General features: G+C 42.0%; 1 protein-coding gene across 1 annotated transcript in view; it reads left to right on the top strand.

Annotated features, from left to right (window-relative positions):
- Positions 1-224: 224 nt before the first annotated feature.
- bcl7bb (BAF chromatin remodeling complex subunit BCL7B b) overlaps positions 225-22,366 on the top strand; it is a 29,200-nt gene continuing 7,058 nt past the window's right edge. The window contains exons 1-4 of the mRNA XM_060922891.1: positions 225-395; positions 18,993-19,068; positions 19,166-19,268; positions 19,458-19,631. Coding sequence (XP_060778874.1) covers positions 304-395; positions 18,993-19,068; positions 19,166-19,268; positions 19,458-19,631 — 445 coding nt within the window. The 5' untranslated portion in view covers positions 225-303. The remainder of the gene's footprint in view (positions 396-18,992; positions 19,069-19,165; positions 19,269-19,457; positions 19,632-22,366) is intronic.

Here is a 22,366-nt window from a genome sequence, read left to right as displayed (position 1 = left end):
CCATTCGTGTTTAAATTTATTTAAGGGGAGGGGAAAAAAAGCTTGACGAAATAACCTTGGTTTGGAAAAAAAAAAAAAGAAAGAAAAAAAAAAAAGGTGGTCTGACGTCTGTACAAAACCTTAGCAACAAAACTGCAGTGATTGTTTACAGCCATTGGGCGCTAACGAAGAGGAAGATAATAATAATCAAATCTCGGATAATGAAATCTCGCGAGATCGCGTCGAAAAGCGGCCAAATCGCGGGCAGCAGAGGGAGAAGGAAAAGAGAGGCATCTGAACAAACTCATAGAATAAGTGATCAAAATGTCCGGGCGATCAGTACGAGCGGAAACGCGAAGCCGTGCAAAAGATGATATCAAAAAAGTCATGGCGGCGATCGAAAGGGTCCGTAGATGGTAAGCTGAACAATCTAAAGACGATTAAGTTTCTTACTGTGAAAGCAACAGCTAAGCTAATCACGAAAACACAAACTTCAATGTGGCCTGTGGGCGGGGCGAAGTGTGGATTGACAGTTATACAGTTGAGCTGTGACCAATAGAATGCCGACTCTGGGCTGTTATGCAAAAGAGGGTGTGTCCTGAGCATGTCAGTGGGAAGGAGGAGCTCAGGTGAAGGAGGGCGAGCTGCAGTCAGCACCCTGCATTTCCCCTCAGTGGGCTGGAGGAGGTTTCTAGCATGTGGTCGCATAAACAATATATGACACAGGGATATGATGTAAACAGCGTTCCCTCTGGGTTCTGAAAAATATTCTTCACTTTTTTTTCCCTTGAGCAAATCAAGTCAAAGAAGTATTCTTCACTTAGTCTGTATTTTTTTTCTTAGTTACTTAATACAGGTTTATACCAACCAGTCAAGTCAACTTTGTCAAATATGCTATACATGCTCGACATACAGCACAGATGAAATTTCAGTCCTCTCTGACCCACGGTGCAAACAGGCAATGCAATCAATCTCATCTCATTATCTCTAGCCGCTTTATCCTTCTACAGGGTCGCAGGCAAGCTGGAGCCTATCCCAGCTGACTACGGGCGAAAGGCGGGGTACACCCTGGACAAGTCGCCAGGTCATCACAGGGCTGACACATATGCCGCTTTTCCACTACCAACGCGGCTGAGTCGAGCTGAGTGGGGCTGTTGGAGTTGCATTTCGACTACAACCGCGCTGAACCGTGCTGGCTGGAAGTGGGTGGACACATTGGGTGGAGTTAGTGAAAGTGGGTGGACGTCACGTGATGTCGTTAGGCGGCGCAAACAGTGACATCAGTGATCTTTTAAGCGGTAGTCTCACGACCAGGATAGTAAACAATAAACATGGAGGACATGGAGTCGTTAGTGTTGCTGGTCTTGGTGCTGTGGCTTGTTGTCACCGACAACGCCAACAGATACTGGCAAGAGCGTATAGATGAGGCGAGGCGCATAAGGCTTCAGAAATTCTCGTAATTCGTAATTCTTCTTCTTCCAGGTTTACGGTGTTTACAGATCCCAGCGTGCTCGCGGGGCATGTGTGGGCATGTGAGGACACTCCTCCTCACCAATCAGTGCACAGGGGAGTGTCTCCTCACGCCCCTAGCCCCACTCGGCTCGGTTTGGCTCGCTTTAGCCCTACTCCAAAACCGTGCGAGTTTTGGGTGCTAAGCAGGGCTGAAGCGAGCCGAGTCGTGCTGTTCTAAGGTAGTCGAAATGCGAGCCGTGTCGGGCTGAAGCGAGCTGAAAAAGGGGAGTGGAAAAGGGCCAACAGACACAGACAACCATTCACATTCACACCTACGGTCAATTTAGAGTCACCAGTTAACCTAACCTGCATGTCTTTGGACTGTGGGGGAAACCGGAGCACCCGGAGGAAACCCACGCGGACACGGGGAGAACATGCAAACTCCGCACAGAAAGGCCCTCGCCGGCCACGGGGCTCAAACCCGGACCTTCTTGCTGTGAGGCGACAGCGCTAACCACTACACCACCGTGTCGCCTGCAATGCAATAAATAAAAATAGAATAATTGAAAAAAAACAAACAACAATATAAACACTCTAGATAGGAACTAGACATAAAGTTAGGTCCATAAATATTTGGACAGAGACAACATTTTTCTAATTTTGGTTCTGTACATTACCACAGTGAATTTTGAGCAAAACAATTCAGATGCAGTTGAAGTTCAGACTTTCAGCTTTAATTCAGTGGGTTGAACAAAATGATTGCATAAAAATGTGAGGAACTAAAGCATTTTTTAAACACAATCCCTTCATTTCAGGGGCTCAAAAGTAATTGGACAAATTAAATAATTGTAAATAAAATGTTCATTTCTAATACTTGGTTGAAAACCCTTTGTTGGCAATGACTGCCTGAAGTCTTGAACTCATGGGCATCACCAGACGCTGTGTTTCCTCCTTTTTAATGCTCTGCCAGGCCTTTACTGCAGCAGTTTTCAGTTGCTGTTTGTTTGTGGGCCTTTCTGTCTGAAGTTTAGTCTTTAACAAGTGAAATGCATGCTCAATTGGGTTGAGATCAGGTGACTGACTTGGTAATTCAAGAATATTCCACTTCTTTGCTTTAATAAACTCCTGGGTTGCTTTGGCTTTATGTTTTGGGTCATTGTCCATCTGTATTATGAAACGCCGATTATTATTTGGCTGGATTTGAGCACACAGTATGTCTCTGAATACCTCAGAATTCATCCGGCTGCTTCTGTCCTGTGTCACATCATCAATAAACACTAGTGACCCAGTGCCACTGGCAGCCATGCATGCCCAAGTCATCACACTGCCTCCGCCGTGTTTTACAGATGATGTGGTATGCTTTGGATCATGAGCTGTACCATGCCTTTGCCATACTTTTTTCTTTCCATCATTCTGGTAGAGGTTGATCTTGGTTTCATCTGTCCAAAGAATGTTCTTCCAGAACTGTGCTGGCTTTTTTAGATGTTTTTTAGCAAAGTCCAATCTAGCCTTTTTATTCTTGAGGCTTATGAGTGGCTTGCACTGTGCAGTGAACCCTCTGTATTTACTTTCATGCAGTCTTCTCTTTATGGTAGATTTGGATATTGATACGCCGACCTCCTGGAGAGTGTTGTTCACTCGGTTGGCTGTTGTGAAGGGGTTTCTCTTCACCATGGAAATTATCCTGCGATCATCCACTACTGTTGTCTTCTGTGAGTGTCCAGGTCTTTGTGCATTGATGAGTTCACCAGTTCTTTCTTTCTTTCTTTCTTTCTTTCTTTCTCAGGATGTACCAAACTGTAGATTTTGCCACTCCTAATATTGTAGCAATTTCTCGGATGGGTTTTTTCTGTTTTCGCAGCTTAAGGATGGCTTGTTTCACCTGCATGGAGAGCTCCTCTGACCGCATGTTTTCTTCACAGCAAAATCTTCCAAATGCAAGCACCACACCTCAAATCAACTCCAGGCCTTTTATCTGCTTAATTGAGAATGACATCACGAAGGAATTGCCCACACCTGCCCATGAAATAGCCTTTGAGTCAATTGTCCAATTACTTTTGGTCCCTTTAAAAACAGGGTGGCACATGTTAAGGAGCTGAAACTCCTAAACCCTTCATCCAATTTTAATGTGGATACCTTCAAATGAAAGCTGAAAGTCTGGACTTTATGTCCATGTCCATTATATAACTATAACTTGAATATGTTTCAGTAAACAGGTAAAAAAACAAAATTTGTGTCAGTGTCCAAATATATATATGGACCTAACTGTAGACTAAACACTCAGACAAACAATATAAACAGTATAAATAAACAGTATAAACACTAGATAAAAACAAGACATAGACTAAACACTCAGACAATATAAACAGTGTAAACACTAGATAAGAACTACACACAGACTAAACACTCAAACAGACAATATAAACAGTATAAACACTCTAGATATGAACTAGACGTAGACTAAACACTCATATATACATACATATATACACACACACACACACACACACATAAATTGGTTCAAATAACCGAACAGTCAAGGGCACTTGAGGTATAGCAGGTAAACATGAAATAAGGAGTATAAACAAACTAGCAGCTGTTAAGATGAGGTAGTGCGGAATAGTGCAAATGAGCGAGGTAAAGTGAGATGTGTGGTCTCTGAGTTCAGTGTGTTAATGAACGATGAGATGTGTGTGTGTGTGTGTGTGTGTGTGTGTGTGTGTGTGTGTGTGTGTGTGTGTGTGTGTGTTTGCGGGGGGGGGACTGTGAGGATGACATGTCAGATGCTGAAGTGGGGTGTGTGAGCAGAATCTGTGGCAGGGGGCAGAGGGGGGAGGAGGGGCAGAACAAGGAGGGAGTTGAGCCTCCTGACTGCCTGGTGAAAGAAACTGTTCTTGAGCCTGCTGGTTTTGGCCTGGAGACTCCGCAGTCTAAACTGGCACAATTAAAATATTTGTACAGATACAGCTAGGCCTCTCGATTACATATCTCTAATAAGAAAGACTTGATTTGGGGCGTCCTGTGCACCATCAAGCGAAAATAAACCTCTCTGGTTTGAGCTTACTTAAAGCAGATACGCAGAACCTCATCTCATATCTCATCTCATCTCATCTCATCTCATCTCATCATCTCTAGCCTCTTTATCCCGTCCTACAGGGTCGCAGGCAAGCTGGAGCCTATCCCAGCTGCAGGGATCGAAACGGGAATTTGGGAGCACTGGCCCATTTGGACCAGTGCCTCTCAGAGGTAGTGGTCCGAATGGAGTAGCACTGGTCCGTATTTATAATTACAAATTTCAAGCCGATTTTATATATTTATTCATATAATACAACCATATTAGACATGAGTGATCAATTTCAACTGTCTATAAACTTCTTCCTCAGTCATCTCATTATCATCACAATCTTCGAAACCCTCATCCAGATCATCATCATCATCATCTATCGGGTCATACACCACATCATGCTGCGCCTCCTCGTCATCTTCATCTTCCACCTCCTCATTCTGTCTCTCCTGGGGCTCTACATCTCCTGCCACATACTCCCTCTCATCACCTGCAGGCTGCTCTGGCTCATCATACTTGTTGAGCGATATCCGTTTGTTTTGATAGCTGTCAGAAATGTCAAGCCAAGGACTTTTAAACTTCGCGGGGGTCTAATCTATCTGACCAATAGCGGTTCAAGTTACATTTGTCTTCACGGGCAGCAGCGAAAATGAACGGGAAGAAACGAAACTTCGCGCAGCCATGCTGTATGTAGCGGCGTATACTGCACACGTAAACAATATGGTGGCGCCTGCGTCTATGCCAACTTGACAAATGTCTCACAAAATCTATTGAAATTATCGTAAAAACCGGTAAAATAGACGTGTCTGTGAAGATTCTCAGTCATCCAGGTCATGGTAAACTGTGGGTGGTAAAAGAGAGCAACTGGACTTGCTTGAGAGTCCGGTTGCTCTCTGGCTCAAGCAAGTCCAGTTGCTCTCTTTTACCACCCACAGGGTAAAATAGACCAAGTTCTGCTTAAAATGGGCAAGAATCGTTGATAGAAACCATTGAGGCAGTGAGTAGTTTGATATATATATATATATATATATATATATATATATATATATATATATATATATATATATATAGCGTGGCGAGCCAGTCGCCCACTCGGTCGAGTACATGTTGTCACTAGTCGCCCGTACCCTTTCCAACTCACATTGGCGAGTGGGCGACCGCCCATTTCGATCCCTGAGCTGACTATGGGCGAAAGGCGGGGTACACCCTGGCCAAGTCGCCAGGTCATCACAGGGCTGACACATAGACAGACAACCATTCACACCTACGGTCAATTTAGAGTCACCAGTTAACCTAACCTGTATGTCTTTGGACTGTGGGGGAAACCGGAGCACCCGGAGGAAACCCACGCGGACACGGGGAGAACATGCAAACTCCACACAGAAAGGCCCTTGCCGGCCACGGGGCTCGAACCCAGACCTTCTTGCTGTGAGGTGACAGCGCTAACCACTAGACCACCCATTTATCTTTTTTCAAAAAAATAAGATTTATTAAAACCACCAGGTCGTTTTCTCATAAACAAACCAGCGCTGACGTAGGATTCAGAGGGAGGCGTCCCGCACGTGACGTCACGAAAATCAATGTTTCCCGGGAAATCCAAATGCCAAGTTTTTTCAGAGGCGGACCAATTCGCCTCAAATGGCTTGATTTCAACTGAATTTTTCTGGTATTGCGCAAGGTAAAAAAATTGCACGAAATGCAAAATGTTACAGATATTTGACCAAAGTTTAAAATAAAATAGGAGAATTACAGTGGGGCAAAAAAGTATTTAGTCAGTCACCAATTGTGCAAGTTCTCCCACTTAAAAAGATGAGAGAGGCCTGTAATTTTCATCATAGGTACACTTCAACTATGAGAGACAGAATGAGAAAAAAAATCCAGAAAATCACATTGTCTGATTTTTAAAGAATTTATTTGCAAATTATGGTGGAAAATAAGTATTTGGTCAATAACAAAAGTTCGTCTCAATACTTTGTTATATACCCTTTGTTGGCAATGACAGAGGTCAAACGTTTTCTGTAAGTCTTCACAAGGTTTTCACACACTGTTGCTGGTATTTTGGCCCATTCCTCCATGCAGATCTCCTCTAGAGCAGTGATGTTTTATGGGGCTGTTGCTGGGCAACATGGACTTTTAACTCCCTCCAAAGATTTTCTATGGGGTTGAGATCTGGAGACTGGCTAGGCCACTCCAGGACCTTGAAATGCTTCTTACGAAGCCACTCCTTTGTTGCCCGGGAGGTGTGTTTGGGATCATTGTCATGCTGAAAGACCCAGCCACGTTTCATCTTCAATGCCCTTGCTGATGGAAGGAGGTTTTCACTCAAAATCTCACGATACATGGCCCCATTCATTCTTTCCTTTACATGGATCAGTCATCCTGGTCCCTTTGCAGAAAAACAGCCCCAAAGCATGATGTTTCCACCCCCATGCTTCATAGTAGGTATGGTGTTCTTTGGATGCAACTCAGCATTCTTTCTCCTCCAAACATGACAAGTTGAGTTTTTACCAAAAAGTTCTATTTTGGTTTCATCTGACCATATGACATTCTCCCAATCCTCTTCTGGATCATCCAAATGCTCTCTAGCAAACTTCAGATGGGGCCTGGACATGTACTGGCTTAAGCAGGGGAACACGTCTGGCACTGCAGGATTTGAGTCCCTGGTGGCGTAGTGTGTTACTGATGGTAGCTTTTGTTACTTTGGTCCCAGCTCTCTGCAGGTCATTCACTAGTTTCCCCTGTGTGGTTCTGGGATTTTTGCTCACCGTTCTTGTGATCATTTTGACCCCACGGGGTGAGATCTTGTGTGGAGCCCCAGATCAAGGGAGATTATCGGTGGTCTTGTATGTCTTCCATTTTCTAATAATTGCTCCCACAGTTGATTTCTTCACACCAAGCTGCTTACCTATTGCAGATTCAGTCTTCCCAGCCTGGTGCAGGTCTACAATTTTGTTTCTGGTGTCCTTTGACAGCTCTTTGGTCTTGGCCATAGTGGAGTTTGGAGTGTGACTGTTTGAGGTTGTGGACAGGTGTCTTTTATACTGATAACGAGTTCAAACAGGTGCCATTAATACAGGTAACGAGTGGAGGACAGAGGAGCCTCTTAAAGAAGTAGTTACAGGTCTGTGAGAGCCAGAAATCTTGCTTGTTTGTAGGTGACCAAATACTTATTTTACCGAGGAATTTACCAATTAATTCATTAAAAATCCTACAATGTGATTTCCTGGATTCTTTCCCCCCATTCTGTCTCTCATAGTTGAAGTGTTCCTATGATGAAAATTACAGGCCTCTCTCATCTTTTTAAGTGGGAGAACTTGCACAATTGGTGGCTGACTAAATACTTTTTTGCCCCACTGTACATTGATCTTGCTCCTGAATTTACCTGTGATATGCACTTTAAGGCCGAGGCCTTTTACAGCTATAGACCAAAGTCATATAAATAAGAACTTGTGTTGAAAGTAAGAAATACCGTTACCCACTTGTTCAACTAAGACTGATTTGACTTCACTGATTGTGGGTTGACTCTCATTAAAACAGGATAGGTGTTCTAACTTATGCAACATACATGTACATGCATGCATTTTCACTGATAAAACGTAAAAGGCTGATTAAATAATCAGATGAACTGAGACCATCACATTCTGAAGCAAATTAAATAATCTCATACTGGTAACTTAAACACACAATACAAGTTACATGTATTAATCTAAATGCAGGTAAACAATGTGTTGTTTTTTTTATCCAAATGAGAGTCTGCGCTTACCCGTCTGTGTTCTCGCTTCTTGAAGGCCGATCTTGTGGCCGATTGTTTTGAAACAGTCTGACTTTCATTTGTTCGTTCAGTTCTCCGTTCGTTCTCTTCTTACACGTAAGGGCGAGATGGCAGCAATATCCAGTTTAGAAATAAGACAGTTGCTCCACTCATTCTTTCCTTACTGTGTATTCCGCCATTACTGCTCGGCTCAGGCAATTACCAAAACCTGGGACATCACCAGTTTTAGCAACAACCGCAGGGAGGTCACTGCCCGAGCGATATGTCCCATCCTGTGCCGTCCCGGGTTTTAGCAACAACCCTCGGCTCACGCTCCAGGAGAACTGATGCAACTGAACTCCCTTTAAAAAAATAAAATAAATACTTTCCTTTTCTTGTTTTCTTTAATTGTTGATCCTGCACCCTCTTTCAATATGGGCTTATAGCCAACGCTCCTCAACAGATCAGAGGTCTCGTACGAGTCTTCAGTAAAATGTGCAGAGCAGAGGAGAGACCACTTCTTAGCCGCCCAATGTGCCTGTGAACTTCTCGCAAAACACGTCCAAATCTTTGCAGTTTGAACATTCTTGGGCCATGAATGTAATGTAAATCCACCTTCTGTCGTGTTGCTGCACCGGCCAGCAACACATCTACGTGGCATGGCGATAAATTAGCTCAAAATGGAGGATCGGAGTTGCAGTCAGCTCTGTGTTTTAGTATAGCGGAAGTGGTGATGAGACCGATAGACTTCCTGCTGTGACGTTACGGACGTCAAGGTCATTCGCTCAGACCGCTACCTATATAAATCACTTTAATCGTAAAAATTACTATATTAGATTTATTGTTAACGCTTAAAACTATTCCTGTGCCATTCTTGAGGTCTCAAGGCATTTATAAACGAAAGTGAGGCCATGGCTCTGCGTATATGCTTTTAAGGTTATTTTAGCATGGAATTATTCAAAATAGGCATTAGGACTCCCTTTAGTCTGTACTTCAACACAAAACTTGATTTACAATTGAACAGAGTCGAGGAGAAAAAAATCTGAGAACAACCAGCAGTGAAGGAATCCGAATTTCCGGTTGATTTACAAACTGAACACAGAATGACACAGCGGCTGTGTCTGAAATCACTCACTCATTCACGGCTCCCTACTCACTATCGAGGGAATTCTACATATATACAGGACTCTCTCTCTCTCTCTCTCTGTGTGTGTGTGTGTGTGTATATATATATATATATATATATATATATATATATATATATACACTACCGTTCAAAAGTTTGGGGTCACCCAGACAATTTTCTGTTTTCCATGAAAAGTCACACTTTTATTTACCACCATAAGTTGTAAAATGAATAGAAAATAGAGTCAAGCCATTTTTCTGGCCATTTTGAGCATTTAATCGACCCCACAAATGTGATGCTCCAGAAACTCAATCTGCTCAAAGGAAGGTCAGTTTTATAGCTTCTCTAAAGAGCTCAACTGTTTTCAGCTGTGCTAACATGATTGTACAAGGGTTTTCTAATCATCCATTAGCCTTCTGAGGCAATGAGCAAACACATTGTACCATTAGAACACTGGAGTTGCTGGAAATGGGCCTCTATACACCTATGGAGATATTGCACCAAAAACCAGACATTTGCAGCTAGAATAGTCATTTACCACATTAGCAATGTATAGAGTGGATTTCTGATTAGTTTAAAGTGATCTTCATTGAAAAGAACAGTGCTTTTCTTTCAAAAATAAGGACATTTCAAAGTGACCCCAAACTTTTGAACGGTTGTGTGTGTGTGTGTGTGTGTGTGTGTGTGTGTATATATATATATATATATATATATATATATATATATATATATAAAGCTGGGCGGCACGGTGGTGTAGTGGTTAGCGCTGTCGCCTCACAGCAAGAAGGTCCGGGTTCGAGCCCCGTGGCCGGCGAGGGCCTTTCTGTGTGGAGTTTGCATGTTCTCCCCGTGTCCGCGTGGGTTTCCTCCGGGTGCTCCGGTTTCCCCCACAGTCCAAAGACATGCAGGTTAGGTTAACTGGTGACTCTAAATTGAGCGTAGGTGTGAATGTGAGTGTGAATGGTTGTCTGTGTCTATGTGTCAGCCCTGTGATGACCTGGCGACTTGTCCAGGGTGTACCCCGCCTTTCGCCCGTAGTCAGCTGGGATAGGCTCCAGCTTGCCTGCGACCCTGTAGAACAGGATAAAGCGGCTACAGATAATGAGATGAGATGAGATGAGATATATAAAGCTCATTTGTAAAATGAAAAATGGGTACATGTGGCTGCTGCTTATAATAAATAAAATTGTTTTCTGATCCCATGTCTATACAGTAAATATAGCATATATACATGTTATCAATTCTACTCGCCTCATCTCTTGCAAGCATCACCAAGCTGTGAGCAGCATCAGGGTTTGGAGTATTTTGGTTACCAATTTTGTTTACTGTGTTTTGTTCAAAATCCAGTGCTGTGAACTAGATCTATTTTCAAAATAGTAAGAAAGCACTTGTTCATGAATTGTCTTGGAAGCATTATTTAGTACTAATGAGCATGTTTTGTGGGTGGTGTAGTGGTTAGCGCTGTCGCCTCACAGCAAGAAAGCCCTGGGTTCGAGCCCCGGGGCTGGCGAGGGTCTTTCTGTGCGGAGTTTGCATGTTCTCCCCGTGTCCGCGTGGGTTTCCTCCGGGTGCTCCGGTTTCCCCCACAGTCCAAAGACATGCAGGTTAGGTTAACTGGTGACTCTAAATTGACCGTAGGTGTGAATGTGAGTGTGAATGGTTGTCTGTGTCTATGTGTCAGCCCTGTGATGACCTGGCGACTTGTCCAGGGTGTACCCCGCCTTTCGCCCCTAGTCAGCTGGGATAGGCTCCAGCTTGCCTGCGACCCTGTAGGACAGGATAAAACGTCTAGAGATAATGAATGGATGGATGGAGCACATTTTGTTTCACGAGTGTAGTGTAAAGACTCTAAAATAAATAGGCTAATCCCTCGAAAGGGCTCAGTTATCCCCCGAAGGAGCTGATTTATTCCCACATGAGACTTTTGTAATTGCAAGCCGAGCGGATCGCTCAAAAGATTCCAGCGTTGTCTTCGCTGCCTTCTTGAGTTTTTGTTGAATGGCTGGAATTCTTGGTGTGAATATCTGCCAAAAAGCTAAAAAAAAAAGTACAAAACTTTTCATTTGACCTTTCAGAAGGACCAAACAAAAGCTGTGATAATCAAAAGGTACATTTTCTTAAAATAAACACCACTTACTTGACATCGAATCAGTAGCCTTGGCGAACCACAAGGTGAATTTTGTGTATCTTTTTATCTGCCGATTATCTTCCGATACTACGGCGTTGTAATGAAGTTTCTCTTATTTTGTTTCTGGTTCTGAAGTTTATCAAGAAGTAGAACGGGTCATCGAACTTAATCAGGATAAGTGCTGATTGGTTACAAAGTTTCACTATTGTTACACTCATTCTTACATTCTTATACTTGCCTACCTTTGATAACGTGAGATCAGCTGTTTGTATCGCGAGATCACAATTTGCCGTTCTCGTGATTTGTAATGCTTATGCGCATGCACAATGCGTTATTGTTACACTCATTCTTACAACACGATGACATAATGGCTTCGCCTCTATGAGGTAGTAGCCACAAAAAACCCTTTCAGGCGCTACTCTGTTACACTGGTATTTACGTCATTACTGTCGCACAATTAAAACGTGCCAGATCAGTCGGCTGGTGGGTTTTCAAAATAATAAATACATGCATGTATTTTTGTGATAAATCCATATTATACCGAGCGTATTTCCCACATTAATAAATACAAAGTACTTTGTGTCTGCTGCATCTTTTAGTTCTTTTAAATCAAGGCTGAATGCTTTCTTCTTTGCCTTTTATTAAATCAAATTTGAGGCTTTTGATGAATTCCTCGCTCCATGCTGTAACTTTTTATTCTTGTATTTTATCTGTCTTATTCTATTTTAGCTTTTTTCTATTTTCTTACTATTTTTAATTGTACTTGAATGTCCGTTTATAATGTGTTTCTTCCTCCGTCCATTCACCCCAACACACTTTTTTTTTCTTTTCTTTCAGTGCGACTGCAATTCATGATGGTATATACAGTGCAAGTTCTCCCACTTAAAAAGATGAGAGGCCTGTAATTTTCATCATAGGTATACCTCAACTATGAGAGACAAAATGAGAAAAAAAAATCCAGAAAATCACATTGTCTGATTTTTAAAGAATTTATTTGCAAATTATGGTGGAAAATAAGTATTTGGTCAATAACAAAAGTTCGTCTCAATACTTTGTTATATACCCTTTGTTGGCAAGGACAGAGGTCAAATGTTTTCTGTAAGTCTTCACAAGATTTTCACACACTGTTGCTGGTATTTTGGCCCATTCCTCCATGCAGATCTCCTCTAGAGCAGTGATGTTTTGGGGCTGTCGCTGGGCAACACGGACTTTCAACTCCCTCCAAAGATTTTCTATGGGGTTGAGATCTGGAGACTGGCTAGGCCACCCCAGGACCTTGAAATGCTTCTTACGAAGCCACTCCTTCGTTGCTCGGGCGGTGTGTTTGGGATCATTGTCATGCTGAAAGACCCAGCCACGTTTCATCTTCAATGCCCTTGCTGATGGAAGGAGGTTTTCACTCAAAATCTCACGATACATGGCCCCATTCATTCTTTCCTTTACATGGATCAGTCGCCCTGGTCCCTTTGCAGAAAAACAGCCCCAAAGCATGATGTTTCCACCCCCATGCTTCACAGTAGGTATGGTGTTCTTTGGATGCAACTCAGCATTCTTTCTCCTCCAAACATGACAAGTTGAGTTTTTACCAAAAAGTTCTATTTTGGTTTCATCTGACCATATGACATTCTCCCAATCCTCTTCTGGATCATCCAAATGCTCTCTAGCAAACTTCAGACGGGGCCTGGACATGTACTGGCTTAAGCAGGGGACACGTCTGGCACTGCAGGATTTGAGTCCCTGGCGGTGTAGTGTGTTACTGATGGTAGCCTTTGTTACTTTGGTCCCAGCTCTCTGCAGGTCATTCACTAGGTCCCCCCGTGTGGTTCTGGGATTTTTGCTCACCGTTCTTGTGATCATTTTGACCCCACGGGGTGAGATCTTGCGTGGAGCCCCAGATCGAGGGAGATTATCGGTGGTCTTGTATGTCTTCCATTTTCTAATAATTGCTCCCACAGTTGATTTCTTCACACCAAGCTGCTTACCTATTGCAGATTCAGTCTTCCCAGCCTGGTGCAGGTCTACAATTTTGTTTCTGGTGTCCTTTGACAGCTCTTTGGTCTTGGCCATAGTGGAGTTTGGAGTGTGACTGTTTGAGGTTGTGGACAGGTGTCTTTTATACTGATAACCAGTTCAAACAGGTGCCATTAATACAGGTAACGAGTGGAGGACAGAGGAGTCTCTTAAAGAAGTTGTTACAGGTCTGTGAGAGCCAGAAATCTTGCTTGTTTGTAGGTGACCAAATACTTATTTTACCGAGGAATTTACCAATTAATCATTAAAAATCCTACAATGTGATTTCCTGGATTCTTTCCCCCCATTCTGTCTCTCATAGTTGAAGTGTACCTATGATGAAAATTACAGGCCTCTCTCATCTTTTTAAGTGGGAGAACTTGCACAATTGGTGGCTGACTAAATACTTTTTGCCCCACTGTATTCCTTGGTTAGTCACCATTGGTTATACACTACTTTTCATGGTGCATTGTGGGATACTATGAGTCCACTATATAGTGTGTGATTTCAGACACAGGGAGCGTTTTTTATCAACATTAGCCATGGGGACTCAACATGCCACGCCCCCTGAAACAGAGCTCCCTTCAGTCACTTGCTGGCTGACAGCACTTTCACTTTGGCTGTTTTTTTTTTTTTTAACTGACCTCTGTATTACTGACACCAGAGGGGAACCATCACTGCTTTCTAGCCTTCAGAGAAGGTCCAAACATATTAGCATTTTAAATTTTATATTTAATTTCCTTCATTCTTTTAATTGCTTTCATTCTTTCATAATTTCATTATAGTTATTCTCTTCTAATTCTAATTTGCTCTCATTTTCTCTCAGATTTGCTACAGAAATGAAAGGGTTACTGTCCTGAAAACATTAAAATCGAGTTATCCAATGAGGTTTTTTTTGTTTGTTGTCTATAGGCTGAGAAAAGTTTAGAGCTGGCTCACTCATTGGTTCGGACTTCATTGCCGGGACAGAAGGCCATGGCAGTTTGTGTTTATGTAGGAAGTGACAGATGAATTAACCAATTAGATTTTGATTTATAGTGGGAGGGACCAAAAATGTATTGCCCTAGGCCTCCTCGAAGGCCAACACGAGCTTAACCACGAGTCTGCAGTGAAGTCACCGGTGTAGCGTTCATCGGTAGTGTTAGCGAATGCTAATAAAGCAGTCAAGCCAGTGCTATCGAGAGCAAGTAGCACAGGCTAACGACCGAGAAACTAAGATTTCTGTCTCCAGTCTCTTCTTCCACGCACGCTCGCTTGCCACTGTATTTTTCACTTAGACTGAAGTATTCATTTCCCTGTGTCGTTTACTGAGTTACTTTTAAAATCAACATTGACAACTACACACAACAGAGCGACCTGGCAGCCTGCTGCTAATCCCTTGCAAAATTATTTGTCCTGTTGCGTTTTTGGTGTGTCGGGATAAGTTTTGGCCAAAGTCCCAGCTCTAATAGTAACGGTTCACCACTGACTGATGCTGTCCGATGTGCTCGGGGACGGTTGGGGCTCTGAGTGTGCCTCCCCCATGGCTGTTTCAGCCCTTAAATCATCTTCATTGCTTGAAGAAGCCTGCCCAAAAAACTTTGTCAGTTTAGACTGCACTGTGGTTTGGTTCACGTAGAGATAATTACAACACCACACCAGGCCAATTAAGATGCTTTGCGATTGGTCCATCATTTGGTCATTATGTGGAGTCCAGTTTTATTGGTCACAAGCACGTGCTCATTGTTTACACTCTGGGGAAGTCTCTTCACGGGGGTTGGATTTTGGCAAATGGAAAGATTTCTATAAACAATGACTTGTGATAATGATAAAGATCACAAATACATTTGTCACTGTAACTGCTAGTAATTTTTTACGAGCTCCAGCGGGAGCCCTGTGTAAATGTTGAACTTTCCATTTTATGTCTGTGGATGTGAATAAGCTACACTTATGGCTATAGTTAGAAATACTAGCCCCTCTCTCTTTGAAAGATAAAAAAAAATCAATAAATTTTCTTTTTTTGGCATCAGGTTATGTGCTCTTGACAAATGTCTTAATCAGAGTGGATTATTTTGCACCTTTGTGGAACCAAGTGCAACAGCACGACCAATGGTTGGAAGAGAAAACGCACAAAATGGGATGAAGAACTGGGGCTGATTTTGTTCTAGCCCAGGCTATAGATCCATAACAATGATTTGGGGCAAATCATTACACGCACATAAAGGCAAATAAGTAGTTGCATTCATGATTTCTATGTTTTTAAAGTGTTTTGTCTGTAATGACCCCCTGGTTTTATGCTATTCATCCTCCAAATACCACAAATGGCAACAGAAAAGTTGTAAAATACAGTATAAACTTAGTTATGTTCTCAGTTTTTCATCTAAAGGCATATCACTGACAGTTGCAACAGGTGATTACACAGAGCACTTGGATTAGATTTGTCAATCTGCTTCACTAAAGTCCCTTTCACATACAAAACCCATTAATGTCATGTATCGGATAAAAACACGGGATAGATGATAAATTTTCGTTCCTACTCAGTCTTCCATAGTGGTAAAGCTAACAGCTGTTGTGTATTCCCAGCTGACTGGATATCACTGGATGCTATGGACTATGAACCTCTGCGAGACGTGCAAAACATGCGAGACCAGATATGATCTATAATTCATTCCAACTTCCAGCCATATCTGCCAAAGTTTTCTTTTCTGGTTGTTTTGAATTTGCCACCGGTTGCTTTACAGGAGGCAGTATGAGTATTCGGATTATGGAAGAGTCAATAGTTCTGTTGCAATATCACTGCATCATCATTTACGTCACTGCCACCAACGTCATGACAGACCATGACACATCAGGCCAGTGGTTCAGATTCCCACTGGAGCCATGGTAAAAGATTATCGTTAAGCTTACTAGGTTTGCCAGGAGATAGATTAACTTTTCGACTTGACCGTTTTGCTTCCATTCCCACACGACACCATTACAGCATAATAGGGATAAATAAACGGTTTTTGGAGTGAGCGCGAATGGGATATAACACCATCAAACACGAAATACGTTCATGAGTGTAATGAACATGGACAAGGTGGATTATTTGCTCTTATTTTATATTTTTTCGTGGTCCAGTTTCCATCAAATTGTGCGCTCTGATTGGCTCGCAAGCAGTCCGGAATCCTACGATCGGGACCCCTGTTACAGACCTTTGGCGACTCGTTTGTTCACAGCAACAACAACAACAAATGTAGCAATTTTTTGTCAACATTTATTTTTGCATTTCTCAGTATAATAGCATTAATCTTACAGCATGGATAGCGATAACGACAGCGTTCACAGCGAAAGCGAGTTTTACTACCCCGATGAAGACAAAATAAAAGAAAACATTTCAGGAGAAAGCCGAAAACGAGCTTGTAGCAGGTTTGTTCTAAATATGGTTTCCCTTTCGGGCGCTCTCATTTTCTGTTAGAATTTGGTAAAGAAAAAATATATATATTATTTACCAGCTTAAGGTCAGTTTGTATCGTGAAATACCATGACCGAGGTCTTTAAAAGGGGCCTTGGTCAGTATTTTCAAGGCCGAGGTCACGGTATTTCACCATACGGACCTCCCAGCGGGTAAATAATATATATTTTTTGTCTCCCTAAAATGCCTTTAGATGAAAAATTGAGGACAAAACTGTAAGTGTGTACTGTATTTTACAACTTTGTCATCATTTGTGGTATTTGGAGGAGACACAGCATAAAACCGGGGGGTCATTACGGACAAAATACTTTAAAAAGATCGAAATTGTGAATGCAACTACAACCCCGATTCCAAAAAAGTTGGTACAGAGTACAAATTATAAATAAAAACGGAATGCAATAATTTACAAATCTCAAAAACTGATATTGTATTCACAATAGAACATAGACAACATATCAAATGTCGAAAGTGAGACATTTTGAAATTTCATGCCTAATATTGGCTCATTTGAAATTTCATGACAGCAACACATCTCAAAAAAGTTGGGACAGGGGCAATAAGAGGCTGGAAAAGTTAAAGGTACAAAAAAGGAACAGCTGGAGGACCAAATTGCAACTCATTAGGTCAATTGGCAATAGGTCATTAACATGACTGGGTATAAAAAGAGCATCTTGGAGTGGCAGCTCTCAGAAGTAAAGATGGGAAGAGGATCACCAATCCCCCTAATTCTGTGCCGACAAATAGTGGAGCAATATCAGAAAGGAGTTCGACAGTGTAAAATTGCAAAGAGTTTGAACATATCATCATCTACAGTGCATAATATCATCAAAAGATTCAGAGAATCTGAAGAATCTCTGTGTGTAAGGGTCAAGGCCGGAAAACCATACTGGGTGCCCGTGATCTTCGGGCCCTTAGACGGCACTGCATCACATACAGGCATGCTTCTGTATTGGAAATCACAAAATGGGCTCAGGAATATTTCCAGAGAACATTATCTGTGAACACAATTCACCGTGCCATCCGCCGTTGCCAGCTAAAACTCTATAGTTCAAAGAAGAAGCCGTATCTAAACATGATCCAGAAGCGCATACGTCTTCTCTGGGCCAAGGCTCATTTAAAATGGACTGTGGCAAAGTGGAAAACTGTTCTGTGGTCAGACGAATCAAAATTTGAAGTTCTTTATGGAAATCAGGGATGCCGTGTCATTCGGACTAAAGAGGAGAAGGACGACCCAAGTTGTTATCAGCGCTCAGTTCAGAAGCCTGCATCTCTGATGGTATGGGGTTGCATTAGTGCGTGTGGCATGAGCAGCTTACACATCTGGAAAGACACCATCAATGCTGAAAGGTATATCCAGGTTCTAGAGCAACATATGCTCCCATCCAGATGACGTCTCTTTCAGGGAAGACCTTGCATTTTCCAGCATGACAATGCCAAACCACATACTGCATCAATTACAGCATCATGGCTGCGTAGAAGAAGGGTCCGGGTACTGAACTGGCCAGCCTGCAGTCCAGATCTTTCACCCATAGAAAACATTTGGCACATCATAAAACGGAAGATACGACAAAAAAGACCTAAGACAGTTGAGCAACTAGAATCCTACATTAGACAAGAATGGGTTAACATTCCTATCCCTAAACTTGAGCAACTTGTCTCCTCAGTCCCCAGACGTTTACAGACTGTTGTAAAGAGAAAAGGGGATGTCTCACAGTGGTAAACATGGCCTTGTCCCAACTTTTTTGAGATGTATTGTTGTCATGAAATTTAAAATCACCTAATTTTTCTCTTTAAATGATACATTTTCTCAGTTTAAACATTTGATATATCATCTATGTTCTATTCTGAATAAAATATGGAATTTTGAAACTTCCACATCATTGCATTCCGTTTTTATTTAAACTTTGTATTTTGTCCCAACTTTTTTGGAATCGGGGTTGTAGATCTTAGCCACCTTTAATCACTGGTTATTTCACACATTTCATTCTGTCAGGCCTGTTTTATAATTTTATATACTTCATAACATAACATATGGTGCTTTTCTTATAGGGAGAAAAAGTGGGTAACTGTGGGTGACACGTCCTTACGGATCTTTAAGTGGGTTCCTGTATCGGAGACGAAGCAGGTATGAGGTCTTAAATTAGATTGGAAGAAATAACTTTAGAGAAATGTGAGCTCATGTTTATTTACACATTGATATTCTGTCTCTCACTTTGTCTCAGATATTTAAAGCTAAAGGCCCAGGAGGGGCATCAAGGGAACTGAAGGGCTTTCCTACAGATATGGTGCTGGAAAATGCTCGCTCAGTATTACTGGATTTCCAAGGTAAAGAACCTGAGAATGATCAGTACACAACTTTATTATTCAAACTGTAAATATACCAGATGCAGATGTAAGGGCCCCAAGTTAAAGCCATTGTCTTGTAATTTTTTGAGTTTATTAAAAAAAAAAAAACACACACACAAGCTTTCTCAGTTACATCAATCAGTTTCTTTGATCATACTTCCTTAACAGATGACAATAGTAACCAGAGCTTCTTGTCGGATGCCTATCAGTCGAATAACAAAGTGGACAGCAGCAGTAACTCTAGTCCACAGCATGCCAGTGGGGCAGTGAGCCCGACTCACGCTCCCTACTTCCGCACAGAGGACTCTCAGCCACCCACCCTGGGACAGGAGACCATGGAGGGTAAGGCTCGTCGCACATTCTTTACTTCATCAGTGACCATGATAACGCTTGTCCGATAGCTTCTATTTTATGTACCAGTACAAAATATTGATAATTCAGGTATAACACGGCGAAATATTTGTATACCTCATTGGACCGGTAGTAATGCAGCTGATTGTAATGAGTCAGAACTTCTTGCTTATATTTAGAAGCCTTTATTTGGTCACATGTCCACTCAAGCACAGTGAAATTCCTCCTCCGCATTTAACACAAGTGAGCAGTGAGCACACATACATACCCAGAGCAGGGGGCAGCTATGCTACAGCGCCCAGGGAGCAGTTGGAGATTAGGTACCTTGCTCAGGGGCACTTCAGCCATGATACAGAGGGAGAGGAAGGTGCTGTTCATTCACTCAACTCAACTCAACTCATCTCACATCCCAGGAATCGAACCGGTGACGCTTTGGGCCCAAGGCTGCTTCTCTAACCTTCAGGCCATGGCTGCCAACATTTATAAAGGAATGCAGTTGTTAAAATAAAAATATATGACTATCTGTCAGACATATACTATTTGTTGCCAAATCCTTTCAGGAGAAAGTATAACCCCGATTCCAAAAAAGTTGGGACAAAGTACAAATTGTAAATAAAAATGGAATGCAATAATTTACAAATCTCAAAAACTGATATTGTATTCACAATAGAACATAGACAACATATCAAATGTCGAAAGTGAGACATTTTGAAATTTCATGCCTAATATTGGCTCATTTGAAATTTCATGACAGCAACACATCTCAAAAAAGTTGGGACAGGGGCAATAAGAGGCTGGAAAAGTTAAAGGTACAAAAAAGGAACAGCTGGAGGACCAAATTGCAACTCATTAGGTCAATTGGCAATAGGTCATTAACATGACTGGGTATAAAAAGAGCATCTTGGAGTGGCAGCGGCTCTCAGAAGTAAAGATGGGAAGAGGATCACCAATCCCCCTAATTCTGCGCCGACAAATAGTGGAGCAATATCAGAAAGGAGTTCGACAGTGTAAAATTGCAAAGAGTTTGAACATATCCTCATCTACAGTGCATAAGATCGCTCACCAAAAGATTCAGAGAATCTGGAAGAATCTCTGTGCGTAAGGGTCAAGGCCGGAAAACCATACTGGGTGCCCGTGATCTTCAGGCCCTTAGACACGGCACTGTATCACATACAGGCATGCTTCTGTATTGGAAATCACAAAATGGGCTCAGGAATATTTCCAGAGAACATTATCTGTGAACACAATTCACCGTGCCATCCGCCGTTGCCAGCTAAAACTCTATAGTTCAAAGAAGAAGCCGTGTCTAAACACGATCCAGAAGTGCAGACGTCTTCTCTGGGCCAAGGCTCATTTAAAATGGACTGTAGCAAAGTGGAAAACTGTTCTGTGGTCAGACGAATCAAAATTTGAAGTTCTTTATGGAAATCAGGGACGCCGTGTCATTCGGACTAAAGAGGAGAAGGACGACCCAAGTTGTTATCAGCGCTCAGTTCAGAAGCCTGCATCTCTGATGGTATGGGGTTGCATTAGTGCGTGTGGCATGGGCAGCTTACACATCTGGAAAGACACCATCAATGCTGAAAGGTATATCCAGGTTCTAGAGCAACATATGCTCCCATCCAGACGATGCCTCTTTCAGGGAAGACCTTGCATTTTCCAACATGACAATGTCAAACCACATACTGCATCAATTACAGCATCATGGCTGCGTAGAAGAAGGGTCCGGGTACTAAATTGGCCAGCCTGCAGTCCAGATCTTTCACCCGTAGAAAACATTTGGCGCATCATAAAACGGAAGATACGACAAAAAAGACCTAAGACAGTTGAGCAACTAGAATCCTACATTAGACAAGAATGGGTTAACATTCCTATCCCTAAACTTGAGCAACTTGTCTCCTCAGTCCCCAGACGTTTACAGACTGTTGTAAAGAGAAAAGGGGATGTCTCACAGTGGTAAACATGGCCTTGTCCCAACTTTTTTGAGATGTGTTGTTGTCATGAAATTTAAAATCACCTAATTTTTCTTTTTAAATGATACATTTTCTCAGTTTAAACATTTGATATGTCATGTATGTTCTATTCTGAATAAAATGTGGAATTTTGAAACTTCCACATCATTGCATTCCGTTTTTATTTACAATTTGTACTTTGTCCCAACTTTTTTGGAATCGGGGTTGTAGCTAATACACACTCGGACACTTGCTAGAAGTCAGTAGAAGATGTCATAGACCATTTTGCATATTCATGAATCTTTTTCAGTATTTGTATATCAGAACTTGCTACAGGAGGAAAAATTTTCTGAAGACTGAAGATTTTCTCAGGACAAACAGTGATTAGCATTGGGATCAATGATTGATCGTTGGTAATAATATTGATTAGTACTTGGTTATTGGGAACAATGATGAATAGTGATTGGTTGTTGGGAAACAATGGTTCATGCATGCACAACTCAGTCAGACTTTACCCAGGCTTGTAGTACTCGAGTCCGACTCGTGCCCTAATTTTAAGGACTCGTGACCTAATATGGACGTGAGCACTGATGACTCGGACTCATGCATTGACTGCATTCGGACTCGTAAATTGGAGATGAGGACTCAGATTTTTTCTTTATTTTTTGTAAAATGCCATAATAATTTGCCATAAGATATTTATATCTACATTCATTTTGTACTAATTTCGTACAAGAGTGTCACACCTGCATGCCTTGTCGTGTGCATCAGATA

This window comes from Neoarius graeffei, chromosome 6 (assembly GCF_027579695.1).
Source record: "Neoarius graeffei isolate fNeoGra1 chromosome 6, fNeoGra1.pri, whole genome shotgun sequence".
NCBI lineage: Eukaryota > Metazoa > Chordata > Actinopteri > Siluriformes > Ariidae > Neoarius > Neoarius graeffei.
Note: the sequence above shows the minus strand (reverse complement) of the source record. Positions and strands in the feature narration are given on the sequence as shown.